This window comes from Anomaloglossus baeobatrachus, chromosome 8 (assembly GCF_048569485.1).
Source record: "Anomaloglossus baeobatrachus isolate aAnoBae1 chromosome 8, aAnoBae1.hap1, whole genome shotgun sequence".
NCBI classification, from domain to species: Eukaryota; Metazoa; Chordata; class Amphibia; order Anura; family Aromobatidae; genus Anomaloglossus; species Anomaloglossus baeobatrachus.
The window spans coordinates 99491745-99511372 of NC_134360.1; the positions used below are offsets into that span (position 1 = coordinate 99491745).

General features: G+C 51.0%; 2 protein-coding genes across 4 annotated transcripts in view; one reads left to right on the plus strand and one right to left on the minus strand.

The window, feature by feature from the left end:
* Positions 1 to 9574: 9574 nt before the first annotated feature.
* On the minus strand, positions 9575 to 13823 carry FHIT (fragile histidine triad diadenosine triphosphatase). Of its 2 annotated transcripts, none has more exons than XM_075321921.1 (2): positions 13735 to 13823; positions 9575 to 10507 (listed from the first exon to the last, which is right to left on the minus strand). In XM_075321921.1, the coding sequence occupies exon 2, from the start codon at positions 10261 to 10263 to the stop codon at positions 9817 to 9819; it is 447 nt and encodes a 148-aa protein (XP_075178036.1). In that variant the 5' UTR covers positions 10264 to 10507; positions 13735 to 13823; the 3' UTR covers positions 9575 to 9816. The 2 variants fall into 2 exon arrangements, with proteins under 2 accessions (XP_075178036.1, XP_075178034.1); XM_075321919.1 differs by having other exon boundaries at positions 13333 to 13786.
* SLC25A17 (solute carrier family 25 member 17) overlaps positions 13721 to 19628 on the plus strand; it is a 131911-nt gene continuing 126003 nt past the window's right edge. Inside the window, exon 1 of one of the 2 annotated variants that reach the window (XM_075321918.1) lies at positions 13721 to 13933. In XM_075321918.1, coding sequence (XP_075178033.1) covers positions 13835 to 13933 — 99 coding nt within the window. In that variant the 5' untranslated portion in view covers positions 13721 to 13834. The remainder of the gene's footprint in view (positions 13934 to 19628) is intronic. The other variant, XM_075321917.1, reaches the window with a different exon arrangement.

A 19628-nucleotide genomic window follows, 5' to 3' on the forward strand; every position in this document is an offset into this window, starting at 1 on the left:
CCCTTTTTTATGCCCATCCTGTCTGCAGACCACTGCCAGACATAGCTATGAACCTCTGGTTAATTTTACCCCCAGTTCAGTTTTATGATTTTGTGTGCTTGTTACCTGACTACTTTTCCTGCTTGCTGTTTATGTACCTTGTTGGCCGATACGCATTTCACCTCTGCTTGTTTTCTGATTCTTTCCTGGCCGTCCCATTCTGTTCCTGTTCCTCAATTAATGTTTTGACCCTGCCTGACTACTATTCTCTGTAATAGCGGTGTGACTCACATTTCCCATACATTTCAAAGTAAAACTTTGACCGCCTGATGGCATTGAGCTCTGCTGCCAGCATAGTAAGGAGGTGTGTGGTAGTCCTTGTGCGCAGTTGCAAGGAAGGGTGGCCTGACCACACAGGGTTTGCGCCAAGGTAGAGGACCCACACGAGGTTGAAGAGGCAGAAGCAGTGTATTAACTTCTACATACAAAACAAGGATTGAAACAACTCGTGGGGACGGCAAGACTTGTACAGCAGACCCTTCTCCATCTCTCACCATAGTTTGCCAGTGCCCAGTCAGTGACATGTAATGACCCTGTCTATGCTTACTGGTCCAAGTATCTGTGTTGAAATGCACCCTGTCGCACACAGATTTTCTCAAGGAAGTGGTGATGTTGTGTGCGACATGCTGGTGTAGCGCGGGCATGCTTTTCTTGGAGAAGCAGTGGTGATTGGGCATCTGGTACTGGGGCACAGCGACAGACATAAGGTCTGTAAAATCCTGTGTGTCCACTACGCGTAAAGGCAGCATTTCGGTAGCCAACAGCTTACAGAGGGATAGAGTCAACCACTTAGCTTTGTCATGGGTCGCAGTAAGTGGCCTTTTATTTGACCACATATGAGGGACAGAGATCTGGCTGCTGTCTGTAGACGGTGTTGAGTAGGGTGTCCCTGGAAAAATGCAGGTTTGTGAGAAAAGTGCAGGCGGAGACATGATGTTGCCTTCATCTTGCCTTCAGATCTGTTCATCTTGTATCATTTTTAAAAAACACAGCAAGCAAGGGTTACTCCAAGCGGAGTCTACCTTTTTTCCCCAAATTGGGCACACAGACACCCCATCAGTGGCAGGACTTGTGCCCTAGTTGCAAACAGGATGTTTTGATTTGCATCAAGCACATTCCAAATCCACAAGCATTTACTCTCCCCAGGATGACACAGGGGTAGTAAATTCCTTCTGGATCCATGACTTGTTCATTTTGATGAACGTCAGTCTGTCCACATTGTCACTGGACAGACGCGTGCGCTTATCTGTCAGCACACACCCAGCAGCACTGAAGACACGTTCAGAGACAACGCTGGCAGCTGGACACGACAAAATCTTCAAGGCGTAACTGGAGAGCTCTTGACATTTTTCTAGATTTGAAGCACAAAAGGAGCAAGGCTCCATTTGCAAAGTCATTGCATCGATGTTCATTTGGAGATACTCCTGTATCATCCTCTCCATCCGTTGACTATGTGACACACTTGATGTCTCTGGTGGCCTTGCAAAGGAGGGTCTAAAAAAATTATGAAAAGATTCCATAAAATTGCTGTTACCAGCACCAGATACGGTCCTACTGGTACGGGTAGACTGTTGAAGATGACGAGGCCGTCCCATGTTTGTCAAGTTACAACTGGGAGAATCACTCCCTTCACCTGCACGGTTGTTTGGTGGAAAAGCCGAGCTAAGATCGAGTAACAGCTTCTGCTGATACTCCTGCATACGTGCGTCCCTTTCTATGGGTGGAATTATGTCACAAAATTTGGACTTGTCCCGGGGATCTAATAGTGTGGCAAGCCAGTAGTCATCATCACTTCTAATTTTGACAATACGAGGGTCATGTTGGAGGTAGTGCAACAAGAAGGCACTCATGTGTCTTGCGCAGCCATGCGGACCAAGTCCACGCTGTGTTTGTGGCATAGAGGTGCTAACCGTTCTTTCTTCCTCTGTCATCTCCCCCCAACCTCTTTCAACTTAAATTTGACCAAGGTCCCCCTCATCTGCTGAGTCTTCCATGTCCATGGACAGTTCGTCCTCCATATCTTCATGTCCTCCTGCACCTTCCTCAACATCTCGCCTGCTACCATGCGCCCTTGTTGATCCCTGTCCCCCATGGTCCCATGCCTGCCGCGTTGGTGATGATGAACGTCTGGACCTTGGTGATGTTGTTGTGTCTTGCGCATATGAATCCTCCTGTAGTTCCTCCCCTTCCTGTTGTCCCACCCCCTGACTCCGAATAGTGTTTAGCGTGTGCTCCAGCATGTAAATGACTGTAATCGTCATGCTGATAATGGCATTGTCAGCGCTAAACATATTCGTCGCCATGTCGAAACTGTGCAGAAGGGTGCATAGGTCCGTGATCTGAGATCACTCCATCAGGGTGATCTGCCCCACCTCTGCATCTCGTTGGCCCAGGCTATACGTCATGACGTATTGCACCAGGGCTCTGCGGTGCTGCCACAGTCGCTGTAACATGTGGAGAGTTGAATTCCAGCGTGTCGCCACATCGCATTTCAGGCGATGAACCGGCAGGCCGAAAGACTTCTGGAGCGATGCAAGTCGCTCAGCTGCGGCGCTTGAACGGCGGAAGTGAGCACTGCAGACAGTTTCCGTGCCCTGGTCAGAAGGCCATCTAGGCCGGGATAGTGTGTTAAAAATTGCTGGACAACAAGGTTCAACACGTGAGCCATACAAGGCACGTGTGTCACCTTGCCCAGGCGAAGGGCCGCACCCAGGTTTGCAGCATTGTCGCACACGGCCTTACCAGGCTGCAGGTTGAGTGGAGACAACCATTTATTAAACTCGGACCGCAGAGCTGACCACAACTCCTCAGCTGTGTGACTCTTATTCCCAAGACATGTCAAGCTAAAGACCGCCTGATGCCGTTGCGCTCTGCTGCCAGCATAGTAATGAGGGGTGCGTGATTCCTTCTGCGCAGTGAGAACGCTGGTGGCCTGACCAGGCAGGCTTGGGGCGGAGGTGGAGGACCCAGATGAGGTGGAGGATGCAGAAGCAGTGGCGGAACTTGGACAGACAGAGGATTGACACACAAGTCGTGGGGACGGCAAGACTTGTGCAGCAGACCCTTCACCATCTATCACCATAGTTACCCAGTGCCCAGTCAGCGACATGTAACGTCCCTGTCCATGCTTACTGGTCCAAGTATCGGTGGTGAAATTCACCCGTTCACACACAGAGTTTCTCAAGGAAGCGGTGATATTGTGTGCGACATGCTGGTGTAGCGCGGGCACACCTTTCTTAGAGAAGTAGTGGCGACTAGGCATCTGGTACTGGGGCACAGCGACAGATATAAGGTCTCTAAAATCCTGTGTGTCCACTAGGCGGAAAGGCAGCATTTCTGTAGCCAACAGCTTACAGAGGGATAGAGTCAACCTCTTCGCTTTGTCATGGGTCGAAGGAAGTGGCCTTTTATTTGACCACATCTGAGGGACAGAGATCTGGCTGCTGTGTGTAGACGGTGTTGAGTAGGGTGTCCCTGGAAAAATGCAGCTTTGGGAGGAAAGTGCAGGCGGAGACATGATGTTGCCTTCATCCAAAGTTGGTGCTATCGATGTCTGAGAGAGCTGTACACACTCACTTGTTTCCCCTTCCAAACCAACTGACGACCTACCAAGCAAACTGCCTGTTGCGGTTACAGTGGTGGAAGTTGTGGGTGGAAAAACAGGTGTGACAGCTGTCCCCACAGTCCTAGAAGATGACGAGCGCGCGGATGCCCTGGAAGGGGCAGGCGGTGGATGGTTGGCTCCACTAGGCCGCATTGCAGCACGGTGAGCTTCCCACCAGGCCATATGATATTTATTCATGTGACGATTCATGGAAGAAGTTGTCAAACTGCTGAGGTTTTGACCTCTACTAAGATAACCATGGCAAATGTTACAGATCACATAATTTGGCCGATCTTTTTTTATGTCAAAAAAGGACCAGGCTAGGCAAGGCTTAGAGGCCATGCGACCTGTTGATCCACCCCGAATAATGCTCAGAGGCAGAGTGGTGGCTGAGGATGCAGTTGTAGACGTGCTACCAGTGCTCCGACTGTGTCCAGGAAGGCGCCAGGTTACTTCGACGTCGGTTGCATCCTCCTCCACCGCCTCTATTGACCTCCTCGAGTGTCTGACTGTGGGTTGACAGTAGGTGGGATCTAGAACTTCATCATCAATTGTTGTGTTTGCACTCCCCTCCCCCTCAGACCGAGTTTCTTCTTGCCCTGACCGAATATTTAAGTTGTCATCCCAATCGGGTATCTGCGTCTCATCTTCATCAGTATGTTCCTCATTGCCTATAACCACAGTTGTTGGAAAGGCAGCATTTTGGTAGCCAACAGTTTGCATTTTATGAAAGTCAACCTCCAAGCCATGTCATGCCCTTCTAAAAGCATGTATAACACAGCGAGGGGACTCCAACCACAGTCTCCCTCGTTGCCACTCACTGGGCCACACACACCCCACTTGACTGGCATCGGTTGAGCCCCCTTTTGAAAAAGAAAAAGATGCTTTGCATGAAGCACTCTCAAAAATACGCGTGCCTTTCCCGTCCCCTGGCTGACCCCGGGGAAGAAAAGTCCTCTGAGAGCCATGACTTGTTCATCTTGGTTCTTTTAGAAACACAGCGAGGGGACTCCAACCACAGTCTCCCTCGTTGCCACTCACTGGGCCACACACACCCCACTTGACTGGCATCGGTTGAGCCCCCTTTTGAAAAAGAAAAAGATGCTTTGCATGAAGCACTCTCAAAAATACGCGTGCCTTTCCCGTCCCCTGGCTGACCCCGGGGAAGAAAAGTCCTCTGAGAGCCATGACTTGTTCATCTTGGTTCTTTTAGAAACACAGCGAGGGGACTCCAACCACAGTCTCCCTCGTTGCCACTCACTGGGCCACACACACCCCACTTGACTGGCATCGGTTGAGCCCCCTTTTGAAAAAGAAAAAGATGCTTTGCATGAAGCACTCTCAAAAATACGCGTGCCTTTCCCGTCCCCTGGCTGACCCCGGGGAAGAAAAGTCCTCTGAGAGCCATGACTTGTTCATCTTGGTTCTTTTAGAAACACAGCGAGGGGACTCCAACCACAGTCTCCCTCGTTGCCACTCACTGGGCCACACACACCCCACTTGACTGGCATCGGTTGAGCCCCCTTTTGAAAAAGAAAAAGATGCTTTGCATGAAGCACTCTCAAAAATACGCGTGCCTTTCCCGTCCCCTGGCTGACCCCGGGGAAGAAAAGTCCTCTGAGAGCCATGACTTGTTCATCTTGGTTCTTTTAGAAACACAGCGAGGGGACTCCAACCACAGTCTCCCTCGTTGCCACTCACTGGGCCACACACACCCCACTTGACTGGCATCGGTTGAGCCCCCTTTTGAAAAAGAAAAAGATGCTTTGCATGAAGCACTCTCAAAAATACGCGTGCCTTTCCCGTCCCCTGGCTGACCCCGGGGAAGAAAAGTCCTCTGAGAGCCATGACTTGTTCATCTTGGTTCTTTTAGAAACACAGCGAGGGGACTCCAACCACAGTCTCCCTCGTTGCCACTCACTGGGCCACACACACCCCACTTGACTGGCATCGGTTGAGCCCCCTTTTGAAAAAGAAAAAGATGCTTTGCATGAAGCACTCTCAAAAATACGCGTGCCTTTCCCGTCCCCTGGCTGACCCCGGGGAAGAAAAGTCCTCTGAGAGCCATGACTTGTTCATCTTGGTTCTTTTAGAAACACAGCGAGGGGACTCCAACCACAGTCTCCCTCGTTGCCACTCACTGGGCCACACACACCCCACTTGACTGGCATCGGTTGAGCCCCCTTTTGAAAAAGAAAAAGATGCTTTGCATGAAGCACTCTCAAAAATACGCGTGCCTTTCCCGTCCCCTGGCTGACCCCGGGGAAGAAAAGTCCTCTGAGAGCCATGACTTGTTCATCTTGGTTCTTTTAGAAACACAGCGAGGGGACTCCAACCACAGTCTCCCTCGTTGCCACTCACTGGGCCACACACACCCCACTTGACTGGCATCGGTTGAGCCCCCTTTTGAAAAAGAAAAAGATGCTTTGCATGAAGCACTCTCAAAAATACGCGTGCCTTTCCCGTCCCCTGGCTGACCCCGGGGAAGAAAAGTCCTCTGAGAGCCATGACTTGTTCATCTTGGTTCTTTTAGAAACACAGCGAGGGGACTCCAACCACAGTCTCCCTCGTTGCCACTCACTGGGCCACACACACCCCACTTGACTGGCATCGGTTGAGCCCCCTTTTGAAAAAGAAAAAGATGCTTTGCATGAAGCACTCTCAAAAATACGCGTGCCTTTCCCGTCCCCTGGCTGACCCCGGGGAAGAAAAGTCCTCTGAGAGCCATGACTTGTTCATCTTGGTTCTTTTAGAAACACAGCGAGGGGACTCCAACCAGTCTCCCTCGTTGCCACTCACTGGGCCACACACACCCCACTTGACTGGCATCGGTTGAGCCCCCTTTTGAAAAAGAAAAAGATGCTTTGCATGAAGCACTCTCAAAAATACGCGTGCCTTTCCCGTCCCCTGGCTGACCCCGGGGAAGAAAAGTCCTCTGAGAGCCATGTCCACATTGTCAGTGGACAGACACGTGTGCTTATCTGCCAGCAGACCCACAGCAGCACTGAAGACAGGTTCCGAGAGAACGCTGGCTGCAGGACACGACAAGATCCCCAAGACGTACGTGGCGAGCTCAGGCAATTTATCAAGATTGGAAGCCAAGAATGAGCAGGGCTCAAGTTGCACAATAATGGCATGTTTCCTTGCATATACTCATATATCTGTGTGTCCTCCTCTTTTTCCTTGTCCAGCTCTTTTGTTTTCGCATGAGTATATGTCCTTGTCACTTTCCCATGTGTTGTGAGTTGTTTGTGACCTTTTGGACACCTTTGAGGGTGTTTTCTAGGTGTTTTTCTGTGTTTGTGATTGCCTGCCATTGTTTCCTATGCAGTTCGAGTTCGGTTCGTCGAACGTTCGACGAACCGAACTCGAACGGGAGGTCCGTTCGGCGAACCAACCTCGAGCCGAACCGCGACCGGTTCGCTCATCTCTACTCTACAGTGCTGGCCAAAAGTATTGGCACCCCTGCAATTCTGTCAGATAATACTCAGTTTCTTCCTGAAAATGATTGCAATCACAAAATTCTTTGGTATTATTATCTTCATTTAATTTGTCTTCAAGAAAAAAAATAAAAAAAAATTTTCATAAAGCCAAATTGGATATAATTCCACACCAAACATAAAAAGGGCGTGGACAAAAGTATTGGCACGGTTTGAAAAATCATGTGATGCTTCTCTAATTTGTGTAATTAACAGCACCTGTAACCTACCTGTGGCACCTAACAGGTGTTGGCAATAACTAAATCACACTTAAAGCCAGTTGACTTGGATTAAAGTTGACTCAACCTCTGTCCTGTGTCCTTGTGTGTACCACATTGAGCATGGAGAAAAGATAGAAGACCAAAGAATTGTCTGAGGACTTGAGAATCCAAATTGTGAGGTAGCATGAGCAATGTCAAGGCTACAAGTCCATCTCCAAAGACCTGAAAGTTCCTGTGTCTACGGTGCGCAGTGTCATCAAGAAATTTAAAGCCCATGGCACTGTGGCTAACCTCCCTAGATGTGGAAGGAAAAGAAAAATTGACGAGAGATTTCAAAGCAAGATTGTGCGGATGGTGGATAAAGAACCTCGACTAACATCCAAACAAGTTCAAGCTGCCCTGCAGTCCGAGGGTACAACAGTGTCAACCCGTACTATTCGTCGGCGTCTGAATGAAAAGGGACTGTATAGTAGGATACCCAGGAAGACCCCAATTCTTACCCCGAGACATAAAAAAGCCAGGCTGGAGTTTGCCAAAACTTACCTGAGAAAGCCTAAAACGTTTTGGAAGAATGTTCTCTGGTCAGATGAGACAAAAGTAAAGCTTTTTGGGAAAAGCCATCAGAGTTTAAAGAGAAAAAAAAAAAAAAAAAAAAAAAAAAAGGAGGCATGATGTTTTGGGATTGCTTTGCTGCCTCTGGCACTGGACTGCTTGACCGTGGCATGGCATTATGAAGTCTGAAGACTACCAACAAATTTTGCAGCATAATGTAGGGCCCAGTGTGAGAAAGCTGGGTCTCCCTCAGAGGTCATGGGTCTTCCAGCAGGACAATGACCCAAAACACACTTCAAAAAGCACTAGAAAATGGTTTGAGAGAAAGCACTGGAGACTACTAAAGTGGCCAGCAATGAGTCCAGACCTGAATCCCATAGAACACCTGTGGAGAGATCTCAAAATGGCAGTTTGGAGAAGGCACCCTTCAAATCTCAGGGACCTGGAGCAGTTTGCCAAAGAAGAATGGTCTAAAATTCCAGCAGAGCATTGTAAGAAACTCATTGATGGTTACCGGAAGCAGTTGTTGGCAGTTATTTTGGCTAAAGGTTGTGCAACCAAGTATTAGGCTAAGGGTGCCAATACTTTTGTCTGGCCCATTTTTGGAGTTTTGTGTGAAATGATCAATGATTTGATTTTTGTTTCATTATCTTTTGTGTTTTTTCATTACAAGCAAAATAAATGAAGTTAATAATACCAAAGAATTTGTGATTGTAATCATTTTCAAGAAGAAACTGAGTATTATCTGACAAAATTGCAGGGGTGCCAATACTTTTGGCCAGCACTGTATATGAAGCCCCTTCTCAGCAATGTAAAAACTGCTAAGTGCACAAAACAACCAGTCAGCTAAAGAATTCTAAAAGTTGTCAAGTGTCACAGCTTCAGTAAAAACCACACAACACTGAAATAAGGCCCATAGTATTGATAAGGCCTCTATCACACGTCAGTGATTCTGGTACGTTTGTGCTTTTTTTTCTACGTACCAGAATCACTGACATACGCAGACCCATTATAATCAATGGGTCTGCTCACACATCAGTGCTTTTTCACTGAACGTGTCTCCGTGCGGAGTACCCGCGTGTCCGTGATTGCCGCACGGAGACATGTCCATTTTTTTCTGGCATCACTGATGTCCCACGGACCACGCAGTGGTGTGATCCGTGAAACACGTGCCAGAAAAAAACGTGCATATAAAATAAAAATCATTTTTACTCACCTGGCTTCAGCCGCGCTCTCTGCAGCCTGTTCTGCCTGCTGCTTCTGAGCAGGCTCATCACTGTCGTGCATATTCATGAATGCACGACACAGCCGACCCGGAAGCAGCTGCTGCGGGGGTCAGCGCTGGCCGGATGCTGCACCGCGGGAGCGTTCAGCACCATGGAAAGCGGGAGCGGGCACAGGTGAGTTAATCTCTATGTGCAATCACGGACCACGGAGAACGGAGCCCGGATTGCACTTAGACAACCCACGTGTGACGTGAATCACAGCACACGGAGGGACATGTGCGTATTTTATACGTCAGTGAAGAACGTCTGTGTTTTTCACTGACGTGTGAAACGGGCCTAAAGAACAGTTTGATAATTAGATATGCTCCTCAAAAAAATGTTTCAAGCCTTTATCACCTATTCTTGCAGTGTCAATCTGTCAGCCGAGAATAAGGACAAGACGTTTCCTGCTGCTGTTTTTCTTAATAATTTCAAGAAATATTTTCAACACATTTTTATTTGCTATTGTAGAATACATCATTAAACAATTGTTTAGCTCTATATAAGCCATTTAATGATATCCTAATAGGGTGGGAAAATCTGAATTTCAATCATATCCAAATGTACAGTTGTAGCTAATCACCAGTCTAGTAACATTACGTCTAAGTGCAGATACAAGAAGTAATGGAGAATTTGTAGCAGCAAACATCTCCAGTTCAGAAATACTTCCTAAGCTCATTGGCCTCTGCTTCCATCTCTTCCTCAGATCTCCACTTTTCTGAAGCTGCCAGCTCCTCTTTGTCATGGTCGGACAAGACTTCATACACAGTGTCATTTTTTTCAAAATCTCCCGTTCTTCTGGGTAAAATGTGTACATGAACGTGAGGTACAGTCTGCCCTGCCTCTGGCCCATCCTGGATTGAGATGGTTAGAGAGGTGCCACCAAAGTGTTTCTCTACCACGATGGAAACCCTCTGTACTGTGTGAAAGAGGTCACTTATTTCTTCAGGCATTAGGTCTTTAAAACGATTTACTGTCCTTAGAGGACAAACAAGCACGTGTCCGGGTACTACTGGCTTCCGATTCACAAGGGCAAAAGATAACTCAGTCCTTAAGAAGGTAACTGTTGGCTTAATGAGATGTTTACCGAACCACAAAGACATGGCAGGAGAAAGCACCAGCAATGCTCTTTCCTGACTGAGCAAGAACCTAAACACCCCATATAACACTTCTTATATTTCTCCCACAATAGGAAAGTTTATTTTATATTTTGAATGGCAACAACCAACACTGTAAAATGGATTGTCAGCTTGCACCAAGATATGGATTTAACATCAACAGCGAAATGTCCAACGTTGTTATTCCAGAGGTGCATTCTGAGCCAGAATTTATTACAGTAGCGTCACACTGCAAGAGAACAAAAGTTAGAAATATATATTATTTTGCGAATCATAAAAGCTGAATTTTCATTCTACATGCAAATACACTATTAGGAATACATTATAGTTGGCTGTGGTACTAGCCAACTAGATCATTACTACTTTAGCATAATATGTTGTATAGTGCGTCAAGGTGTGTGGGGGTCCAATAGTGTAACTATCGGGGTGTGCAGGAGGTGTGGTAGCCCCACGCTCGGAGGGGCCCATCCGCAGCCACCACTACTCTTCACTATATCAGCATACAAAGCACGCTGTTATATTTACCGTATTTTTCGGACTATAAGATGCACTTTTATCCCCCCAAATGTTCGGGGAAAGTGGGGGGTGCGTCTTATAGTCTGAATGTAGGGCTGCGGGGAATGAGGGTGCTGCGGTGGAGCAGGTCATCGGTGGCATGAGCAGGCTGTAGCAGCCAGGCGTGACCACGTGGGCCCACTCATTTGATATGCACGCCCATCCTCCCGCCAATCATCCCTCAGCGCTGAAGCCGGCACTGACAGGTGGGCGGGATGATGGGCGGGGTTTGCGCGCATAATTAACAGCCGGCCCGCAAGATCACCCCTGTTAACTACAGCCTGGAGTGATCATGTGCAGCTGTATTCACTGCCCCCCGCGCATCATCATCAGCGCAAGGCGCAGTGAATCAGAATACTCACCCGTCACCGTTGTCTGCAGCATCGCGATCTCCTCCTGTCTGCCGGCCTGCTGATCTGTGTAGAGAGCGGTGAGCACAGGGATGATGTCATCACTGTGCGCACCGCTAGTCTCCACACAGTGCTGTAATGGGGGAGACAAGAAAGGCGCAATAGGGTTTTACCCGGTTTACAGAGTGAAAGAGGATAAAAACAGTGCACTCACCTGGCCGGGTTGTGCCAGTCACAACCCCTTTGTTAGCATGGATGAGCGCTTGGGTGGTTCTGCAGCGGCCCCGTTATAGAGCAGATTTTAAATATGAAGGACTGGAGAAAACGGGTTTATTGCCGCGCTAAAAACCACGAGCATGTATAAGTCAAATTATTCTCTTTATTTAGATCATTCCTACGCGTTTCCGAGGCTCATCTGCCTCCTTCATCAGGGAAAAAGAATCTCTTTTTCCCTGATGAAGGAGGCAGATGAGCCTCGGAAACGCGTAGGAATGATCTAAATAAAGAGAATAATTTGACTTATACATGCTCGTGGTTTTTAGCGCGGCAATAAACCCGTTTTCTCCAGTCCTTCATATTTAAAGTCTCCACACAGGTCAGTTGGCCGGCAGACAGGAGCACATCGCAATGCTGCAGGGGAATGGCTCCACACAGGTCAGCTGACAGGAGGATGAGCGATGCTGCAGTCAACGGTGACGGCTCCACACTCCAGCGGCGCTGCTGCCGGCACTAACAGGAGGAGGAGCAATGCTGCATGGAACGAGGAAAGGTGAGTATAAACGTTTTTTGGGGTTTTTTTGTGTGCCACAGGAGACAGGCCATTTAGCATGATGTGGGGCATAGAGCAGGATGGATGTGGGGCATAGAGCAGGATGGATGTGGGGCATAGAGCAGGATGGATGTGGGGCATAGAGCAGGATGGATGTGGGGCATAGAGCAGGATGGATGTGGGGCATAGAGCAGGATGGATGTGGGGTATATAGCAGGATGGATGTGGGGCATAGAGCAGGATGGATGTGGGGCATAGAGCAGGATGGATGTGGGGCATAGAGCAGGATGGATGTGGGGCATAGAGCAGGATGGATGTGGGGCATAGAGCAGGATGGATGTGGGGCATAGAGCAGGATGGATGTGGGGTATATAGCAGGATGGATGTGGGGTATATAGCAGGATGGATGTGGGGTATATAGCAGGATGGATGTGGGGCATAGAGCAGGATGGATGTGGGGCATAGAGCAGGATGGATGGGGGTATATAGCAGGATGGATGGGGGTATATAGCAGGATGGATGGGGGTATATAGCAGGATGGATGGGGGTATATAGCAGGATGGCAGTATATAGCAGGATAAGGGCATATACCAGGCTAGCGCTATGTAGCAGGATGGGGTCTAAACCACGATGGTGGTATATAGTAGAATGGGAATCTATACTATGATGGCGGTAAATAGCAGGATGGGAATATATATCAGGATGAGGTACATATATACAAGGATGGGAATCATATACAAGGCAGGAGGATCATTACCAGGATGGGGTACCTTACTTAGAGAATTTGGGGACATTACCCCCATAACAGTGTCAGCAGCAGATCCTCGCCCCATAATAGTGTGTCATGACCACATTTTTTGCTTAAGATTTTATTTTCCTCCTCTAAAACCAGGGTGCGTCTTATGTTCCGGTGCGTCTTATAGTCCGAAAAATACAGTAGTTATGAAACAGCATTTCCGGCCACCTGTTACCGCCAGTAGCACCTAGTACAGGTGGGGGTACGGGGCGTCTGATCCTGATCAGACATTGATAACCTATCCGAAGGATAAGCGATCAATGTTAAAATGGACAACCTCTTTAAGGGTACATGCCCACAATCAGGACCCACTGGGTGCTGAACTGCAAGGCCGCGAGTGTCCTCTGCAGGAGACCACAGCTGCCCATGCCCACTATCAGGGTTCGGAGCGCTGTGGTCTTGTGTTCTCCCTATGGAGGACGCGTGCGCCTCTGCAGCAAAGAATTGACGTGCTTGTGCTTCGGAAAGCCGCCCTGCAGGTCAGTCTTCGCCGCGGGCCATACACACACAGTGGACATGGGATTTCTATAAATGGATGTATACAAATAGCCCCCCATACACAGTATACGGTCATCAAAACTCACCAACATTGATGCGTCCGGACAAAAGGCTCATGTGTACGGGCCCAGGACAGCTGATGTCCATACTAGTAGATCCTTGACCGATTTTGGACGGCCAGTCCTGGAGATGAGGCGCCGCAGAGTGAAGGCCCCGGTGTATGGGCGCTGGCGTTGGCTGCAGTGCTACACCACTGGGGCAATTCGCCGTCAATCAGCACTGCATGTAGCAGCAGTTGTTTAGCAAAGGGGAAAAGCACAGCAAAGTGTTGGCAGCGTGCCCCCATCTATAGCAATCCGACTGCCATGTGAACACCCCGCATAATATTTTGGAAATGCCGGCGACTAGTAGGTGGGACAATACCCCGCCCGAGTAATGTGTCCGCACCGTCCGTCAGTCAGAGCGAGGACCTGGACCGCAGCACTCACCGGGACTCACGGCGGCAGCAGAGCAGACAGGACCTCAGAACGAGGCGTGGACCGCAGAACCCGGAAGTCATGCGGCCCCTGCAGCTGATGGATCGTAGTAATGGAGGAAGAGCTGCAGGACGGCGCCGAGACAGGCACAGCTGTGATGACTTCTATTCTATCCTACGAGAATTTAGTCCATGCCGTGTCTGGAGCAGTAGTAAGTCCGGCCATTGCTTTCCTTAGTTTGAAGAGACAGTGATATTTGTAGCTGAGGTTTTCTAGGCTGCGGCACCTTGTAGTAATGTATCTCCGTCCTGTTCTAACTGCAGAGGAAGACGTATCCTGCACCTACAGATTACTGTAAAGGCTCCGGCCTCCGCCTGCTGTCTGCTAATGCAACTTATATTTATGAAAGCTGCAGTCCAGCTTTACATGTAAGCCCCCTGCCTTATACTCTCCTGCCCTCTGCCTTATACTCTCCTGCCCTCTGCCTTATACTCTCCTGCCCTCTGCCTTATACTCTCCTGCCCTCTGCCTTATACTCTCCTGCCCTCTGCCTTATACTCTCCTGCCCTCTGCCTTATACTCTCCTGCCCTCTGCCTTATACTCTCCTGCCCTCTGCCTTATACTCTCCTGCCCTCTGCCTTATACTCTCCTGCCCTCTGCCTTATACTCTCCTGCCCTCTGCCTTATACTCTCCTGCCCTCTGCCTTATACTCTCCTGCCCTCTGCCTTATACTCGCCTCCCCCCTTCCTTATATGCGCCCGCCCCCCCCCCTGCCTTATACGCGCCCGCCCCCCCCCCCTGCCTTATACGCGCCCGCCCGCCCCCCCCCCCTGCCTTATACGCGCCCGCCCGCCCCCCCCCCTGCCTTATACGCGCCCGCCCGCCCCCCCTGCCTTATACGCGCCCGCCCGCCCCCCCCTGCCTTATACGCGCCCGCCCGCCCCCCCCTGCCTTATACGCGCCCGCCCCCCCCCTGCCTTATACGCGCCCGCCCCCCCCCTGCCTTATACGCGCCCGCCCCCCCCTGCCTTATACGCGCCCGCCCCCCCCTGCCTTATACGCGCCCGCCCCCCCCTGCCTTATACGCGCCCGCCCCCCCCTGCCTTATACGCGCCCGCCCCCCCCCTGCCTTATACGCGCCCGCCCCCCCCCCTGCCTTATACGCGCCCGCCCCCCCCCCTGCCTTATACGCGCCCGCCCCCCCCCCTGCCTTATACGCGCCCGCCCCCCCCCTGCCTTATACGCGCCCGCCCCCCCCCTGCCTTATACGCGCCCCGCCCCCCCCCTGCCTTATACGCGCCCCGCCCCCCCCTGCCTTATACGCGCCCGCCCCCCCCTGCCTTATTCGTGCCCGCCCCCCCTGCCTTATTCGCGCCCGCCCCCTTGCCTTATACGCGCCCGCCCCCTTGCCTTATACGCGCCCGCCCCCTTGCCTTATACGCGCCCGCCCCCTTGCCTTATACGCGCCCGCCCCCTTGCCTTATACGCGCCTGCCCCCTTGCCTTATACGCGCCTGCCCCCTTGCCTTGTACGCGCCTGCCCCCTTGCCTTGTACGCGCCTGCCCCCTTGCCTTGTACGCGCCTGCCCCCTTGCCTTGTACGCGCCTGCCCCCTTGCCTTGTACGCGCCTGCCCCCTTGCCTTGTACGCGCCTGCCCCCTTGCCTTGTACGCGCCTGCCCCCTTGCCTTGTACGCGCCTGCCCCCTTGCCTTGTACGCGCCTGCCCCCTTGCCTTGTACGCGCCTGCCCCCTTGCCTTGTACGCGCCTGCCCCCTTGCCTTGTACGCGCCTGCCCCCTTGCCTTGTACGCGCCTGCCCCCTTGCCTTGTACGCGCCTGCCCCCTTGCCTTGTACGCGCCTGCCCCCTTGCCTTGTACGCGCCTGTCCCCTTGCCTTGTACGCGCCTGCCCCCCTGCCTTATACGCGCCTGCCCCCCCTGCCTTATACGCGCCTGCCCCCCCCTGCCTTATATGCGCCTGCCCCCCTGCCTTATACGCGCCTGCCCCCCCGCCTTATACGCGCCTGCCCCCCCTGCCTTATACGCGCCTGCCCCCCCTGCCTTATACGCGCCTGCCCCCCCTGCCTTATACGCGCCTGCCCCCCTGCCTTATACGCGCCTGCCCCCCCTGCCTTATACGCGCCTGCCCCCCCTGCCTTATACGCGCCTGCCCCCCCTGCCTTATACGCGCCTGCCCCCCCTGCCTTATACGCGCCTGCCCCCCCTGCCTTATACGCGCCTGCCCCCCCTGCCTTATACATGCACGCCCCCCTGCCTTATACATGCACGCCCCCCTGCCTTATACGCGCCTGCCCCCTTGCCTTATACGCGCCTGCCCCCTTGCCTTATACGCGCCTGCCCCCTTGCCTTATACGCGCCTGCCCCCTTGCCTTATACGCGCCTGCCCCCTTGCCTTATACGCGCCTGCCCCCTTGCCTTATACGCGCCTGCCCCCCCTGCCTTATACGCGCCTGCCCCCCCTGCCTTATACGCGCCTGCCCCCCTGCCTTATACGCGCCTGCCCCCCCTGCCTTATACGCGCCTGCCCCCCCTGCCTTATACGCGCCTGCCCCCCCTGCCTTATACGCGCCTGCCCCCCCTGCCTTATACGCGCCTGCCCCCTTGCCTTATACTGGCCCCCCGTGTTCATCTGTTACCAGCGTCACTCTGGTCGGTCTCATGATTTGTGACCTGCTAGCAGCTTCAGTGTTTCATGGAGCCAGAGGTCACATCAGTACAGCTCTATGAGAGCCTCATTGTGGCTCTCATAGAGATGCATTGGGAGCTCATGAGCTGGGGATCGTTCACACAGCACAGATTTACCCATGGTAATCCCTACTGTTTTTTTTTTTTTACTAGCAGCTCTGTACTGCATGTTCTGTTTCACCCGACACAGACTAAAACTGAAGCATTCTGGCCCGGCTGCAAGGGAGATCTACTGTATACCATGGGAACAGTTATCAATCTATTTACACACATTTCACAAAGTTGGCTGCTTCAGTGTTCTTCGGTCTTTTAGCTGTTTCTATGGTTACTGCCGTACAGTTATCAGCATTTCAAGTGTTTTACACTTTTATTGACAAACACTCAAAGATAAAGACTCAATATTTATAGTGTTGATCCTTATTTTTCAAGACTTCTGCCCTTCCCCATTTCAGCTGGATATCAGCTTCTGGGCTAAATCCTGACTGATGACCCGTTTGTCATGGTTAGACTGGCAAATGTCCGGGGCAGCGTGACAAACGTGCATGCACAGGTGAGTGTTCAGCACATGGTGTAACACATAGGAATCAACGGGGATGGTAAGGGAGAAGACGACCCTATCAATAGTGAGCAGGGGTTGGGACACCAACTGACACTAACCTGGGTCTGTCCTCTAACGTCCCTAAAAGAGTCCTTCCCTTCTTTGATATCAGGTACCTAGTTCTTAACTGTCTCTACACTTACCGTGTATAGTGCAAAGGTCAGGGAGTGCACTAGACATCACCACTACAGCAATATAACACAGGAGAAGGAGGACAACCAGGGGAACCTAGACAATAAAGGATTTACACCAACTTCCACAGTCACAGCTAAACACCAGGGCTGCAAGCAACATGGCTTCCCCCAGCAGGGCTCCAACATCTACCAGAGCTTCCTTTCTCCACAGTGGCTAGTTAAGGCCAGGTACACATATCCGGCTTTTCGCCAGTTTGACGGATGCTGTGCACGCCAGCACAGTGTATACAGTACATTGGCAGCGCAACAAGCGCCGGTCACATGCTGTCATATGACCCGGAAGTTGCGGCGCTGCCACTGTACTGTATTATACTGTACTGGCGTGCGCCGCATCCGTCAAACCGGCAAAAAGCCGGTTATGTGTACCCGGCCTTAGAATGAAGATTCTATTACTGGTATCATGTGATGGAACATGTAACTATTTAAAGGAGATGGGAGTGGTCATAAATTGGCTGCACCTGAGGAGAACTAACAAGTAGTTGCTAGTAAGGATGGAGTCACATTAGGGTATGGCATCTGATGCAAGAGCATCAGATGCGATATGTTAATGACCCTCGGCTCAGGCTCTGCTGCAAGTGTAGTCCGAGTGTCATGCAACTGTGATCTAATCTTGCGATCGGATCACAGCTGCATAGGAGAGGGAGGGAGGCATTCTCTCCATCTCCTCCATTGTCAACCTGTGCGTAAATTGCAGTCTGATGTTTCGCACCCATTAGACTTGTATGGGTGTGAGTGATTCGAGACTCACAGACAATCTCAGCATGCTGCCATTTATTCCTCAGTTCTATTATGGCTAAGTAAAAACTCGCAGATCTGAGCTGCAGCGTTGTCCTAAATAGAGCCGAATGCAATTCAAGATTTTCTCGCATTGCACTCCTGCGAGTCATACGCTAGCGTGACTTTAGCCTAAGGAAAATTACATTAACTGCATGAAGAGAAAGCAAACACGTTTAAGATCACAGACCAATGAAGCTCAAATCCCAGCGCTGTCACAAGTCTCTTAAAGACTGAAGACACTCGTGACACCGTTCTTGCCTAATCGTGTGTGTGTGTGAGATATATATATATATGTATGTATGTATGTATGTATATATATATATATTTATATTTTTCAGGGTCGGACTGACCCACCGGGTTTCCAGGGAATCTCCCGGAAGGCCCCGAGCTTTCAGTGCCTCCCCTCCTCCCACGTGCATTATATAGTGCAGGGCCGCCGTACAGGGCCGCCTGTTCCTCTGGACCGGAGTTTATTGGTGGGTAGCTGATCCAGGGCCCCCAGCCTTTCAATCATAAACTTCAGTGATCGTGCAAGTTCTGTGCGATCACTGAAGCTTCCGCAGTTGCAGAATGACCTTTAGTGACATCACAGCCATGTGACTCACCAAAGGTCCTAATGCTGCGGGAGTCCCCAGGCCTGCACAGATAAGGTCTGCAGGACCTGGAGACCGCGCCGCTATTCAAATGTATGCACGTGTTTCAGGCGTGCATACATTTGAACAGTGCGGCCGGCGACAGGACTGAGGCAGAGGAGTGCTGCACCACGACAAACCATCATCACCGGGGCTGCACAGGTGGAGGAAGCCACAGGACTGAGGCAGAGGAGCGCGTCTTAGTCTTGCACATACGTCCATCATCACCGGGGCAGCAGCTGGAGAGATGAGGAGGAGGACGATGTGCATTCACAGGTAAGCGCTTCAGAGGAGCCGAAGAGAACATGTACAGTAATTTTACATGAGGGGCTGCGGTGGGGGAGGAGTGATGTACTTCACAAGGGGCATTAAGGGGCGGGGGGGGGACTTTATGGAGCATATTATGGGTCAGTGTGGCACACTATAGGACAGTGGGGGACATTATGAAGCAACTTGGGACACTATTCGGCAGTGGGGGACACTTTTTGGCAGTGAGGGACACTATTTGGCAGTGGGGGACGCTATAGGGCAGTGGGGCACATTATAGGGCAGTGGAGTACATTATGAAGCAAATTGGGACACTATAGGGCAGTGGGGGACATTATGAAGCAAATTGGGACAGTATAGGGCAGTGGAGTACATTATAGGGCAGTGGGGGACACTAGGGCATTGAAGAACACTGTAGGGCAGTGTAGGACAATAAAGAGCAGTGGGGCACATTATAGGGTACTGGGGGACATTATAGGGCAGTGGTGGACATTATGAAGCAAATTGGGACACTATAGGGCAGTGGGAGACACTATAGGACAGTGGGAGACACTATAGGACAGTGGGGGACATTATGAAGCAAATTGGGACACTATAGGGCAGTGGGGAACATTATGTAGCAAATTGGAACATTATAGGGCATTGGGGAACACTGTAGGACAGTGGGGAACTCTGTAGGACAGTGGGGGACATTACAGAGCAGCGGGGCACATTATAGGGTACTGGGGGACA

Bases quoted from the DNA above. Each gene is read 5' to 3' on its own strand.
- FHIT (XM_075321921.1), bottom strand. From the start codon at position 10,263: ATGTCTTTGTGGTTCGGTAAACATCTCATTAAGCCAACAGTTACCTTC.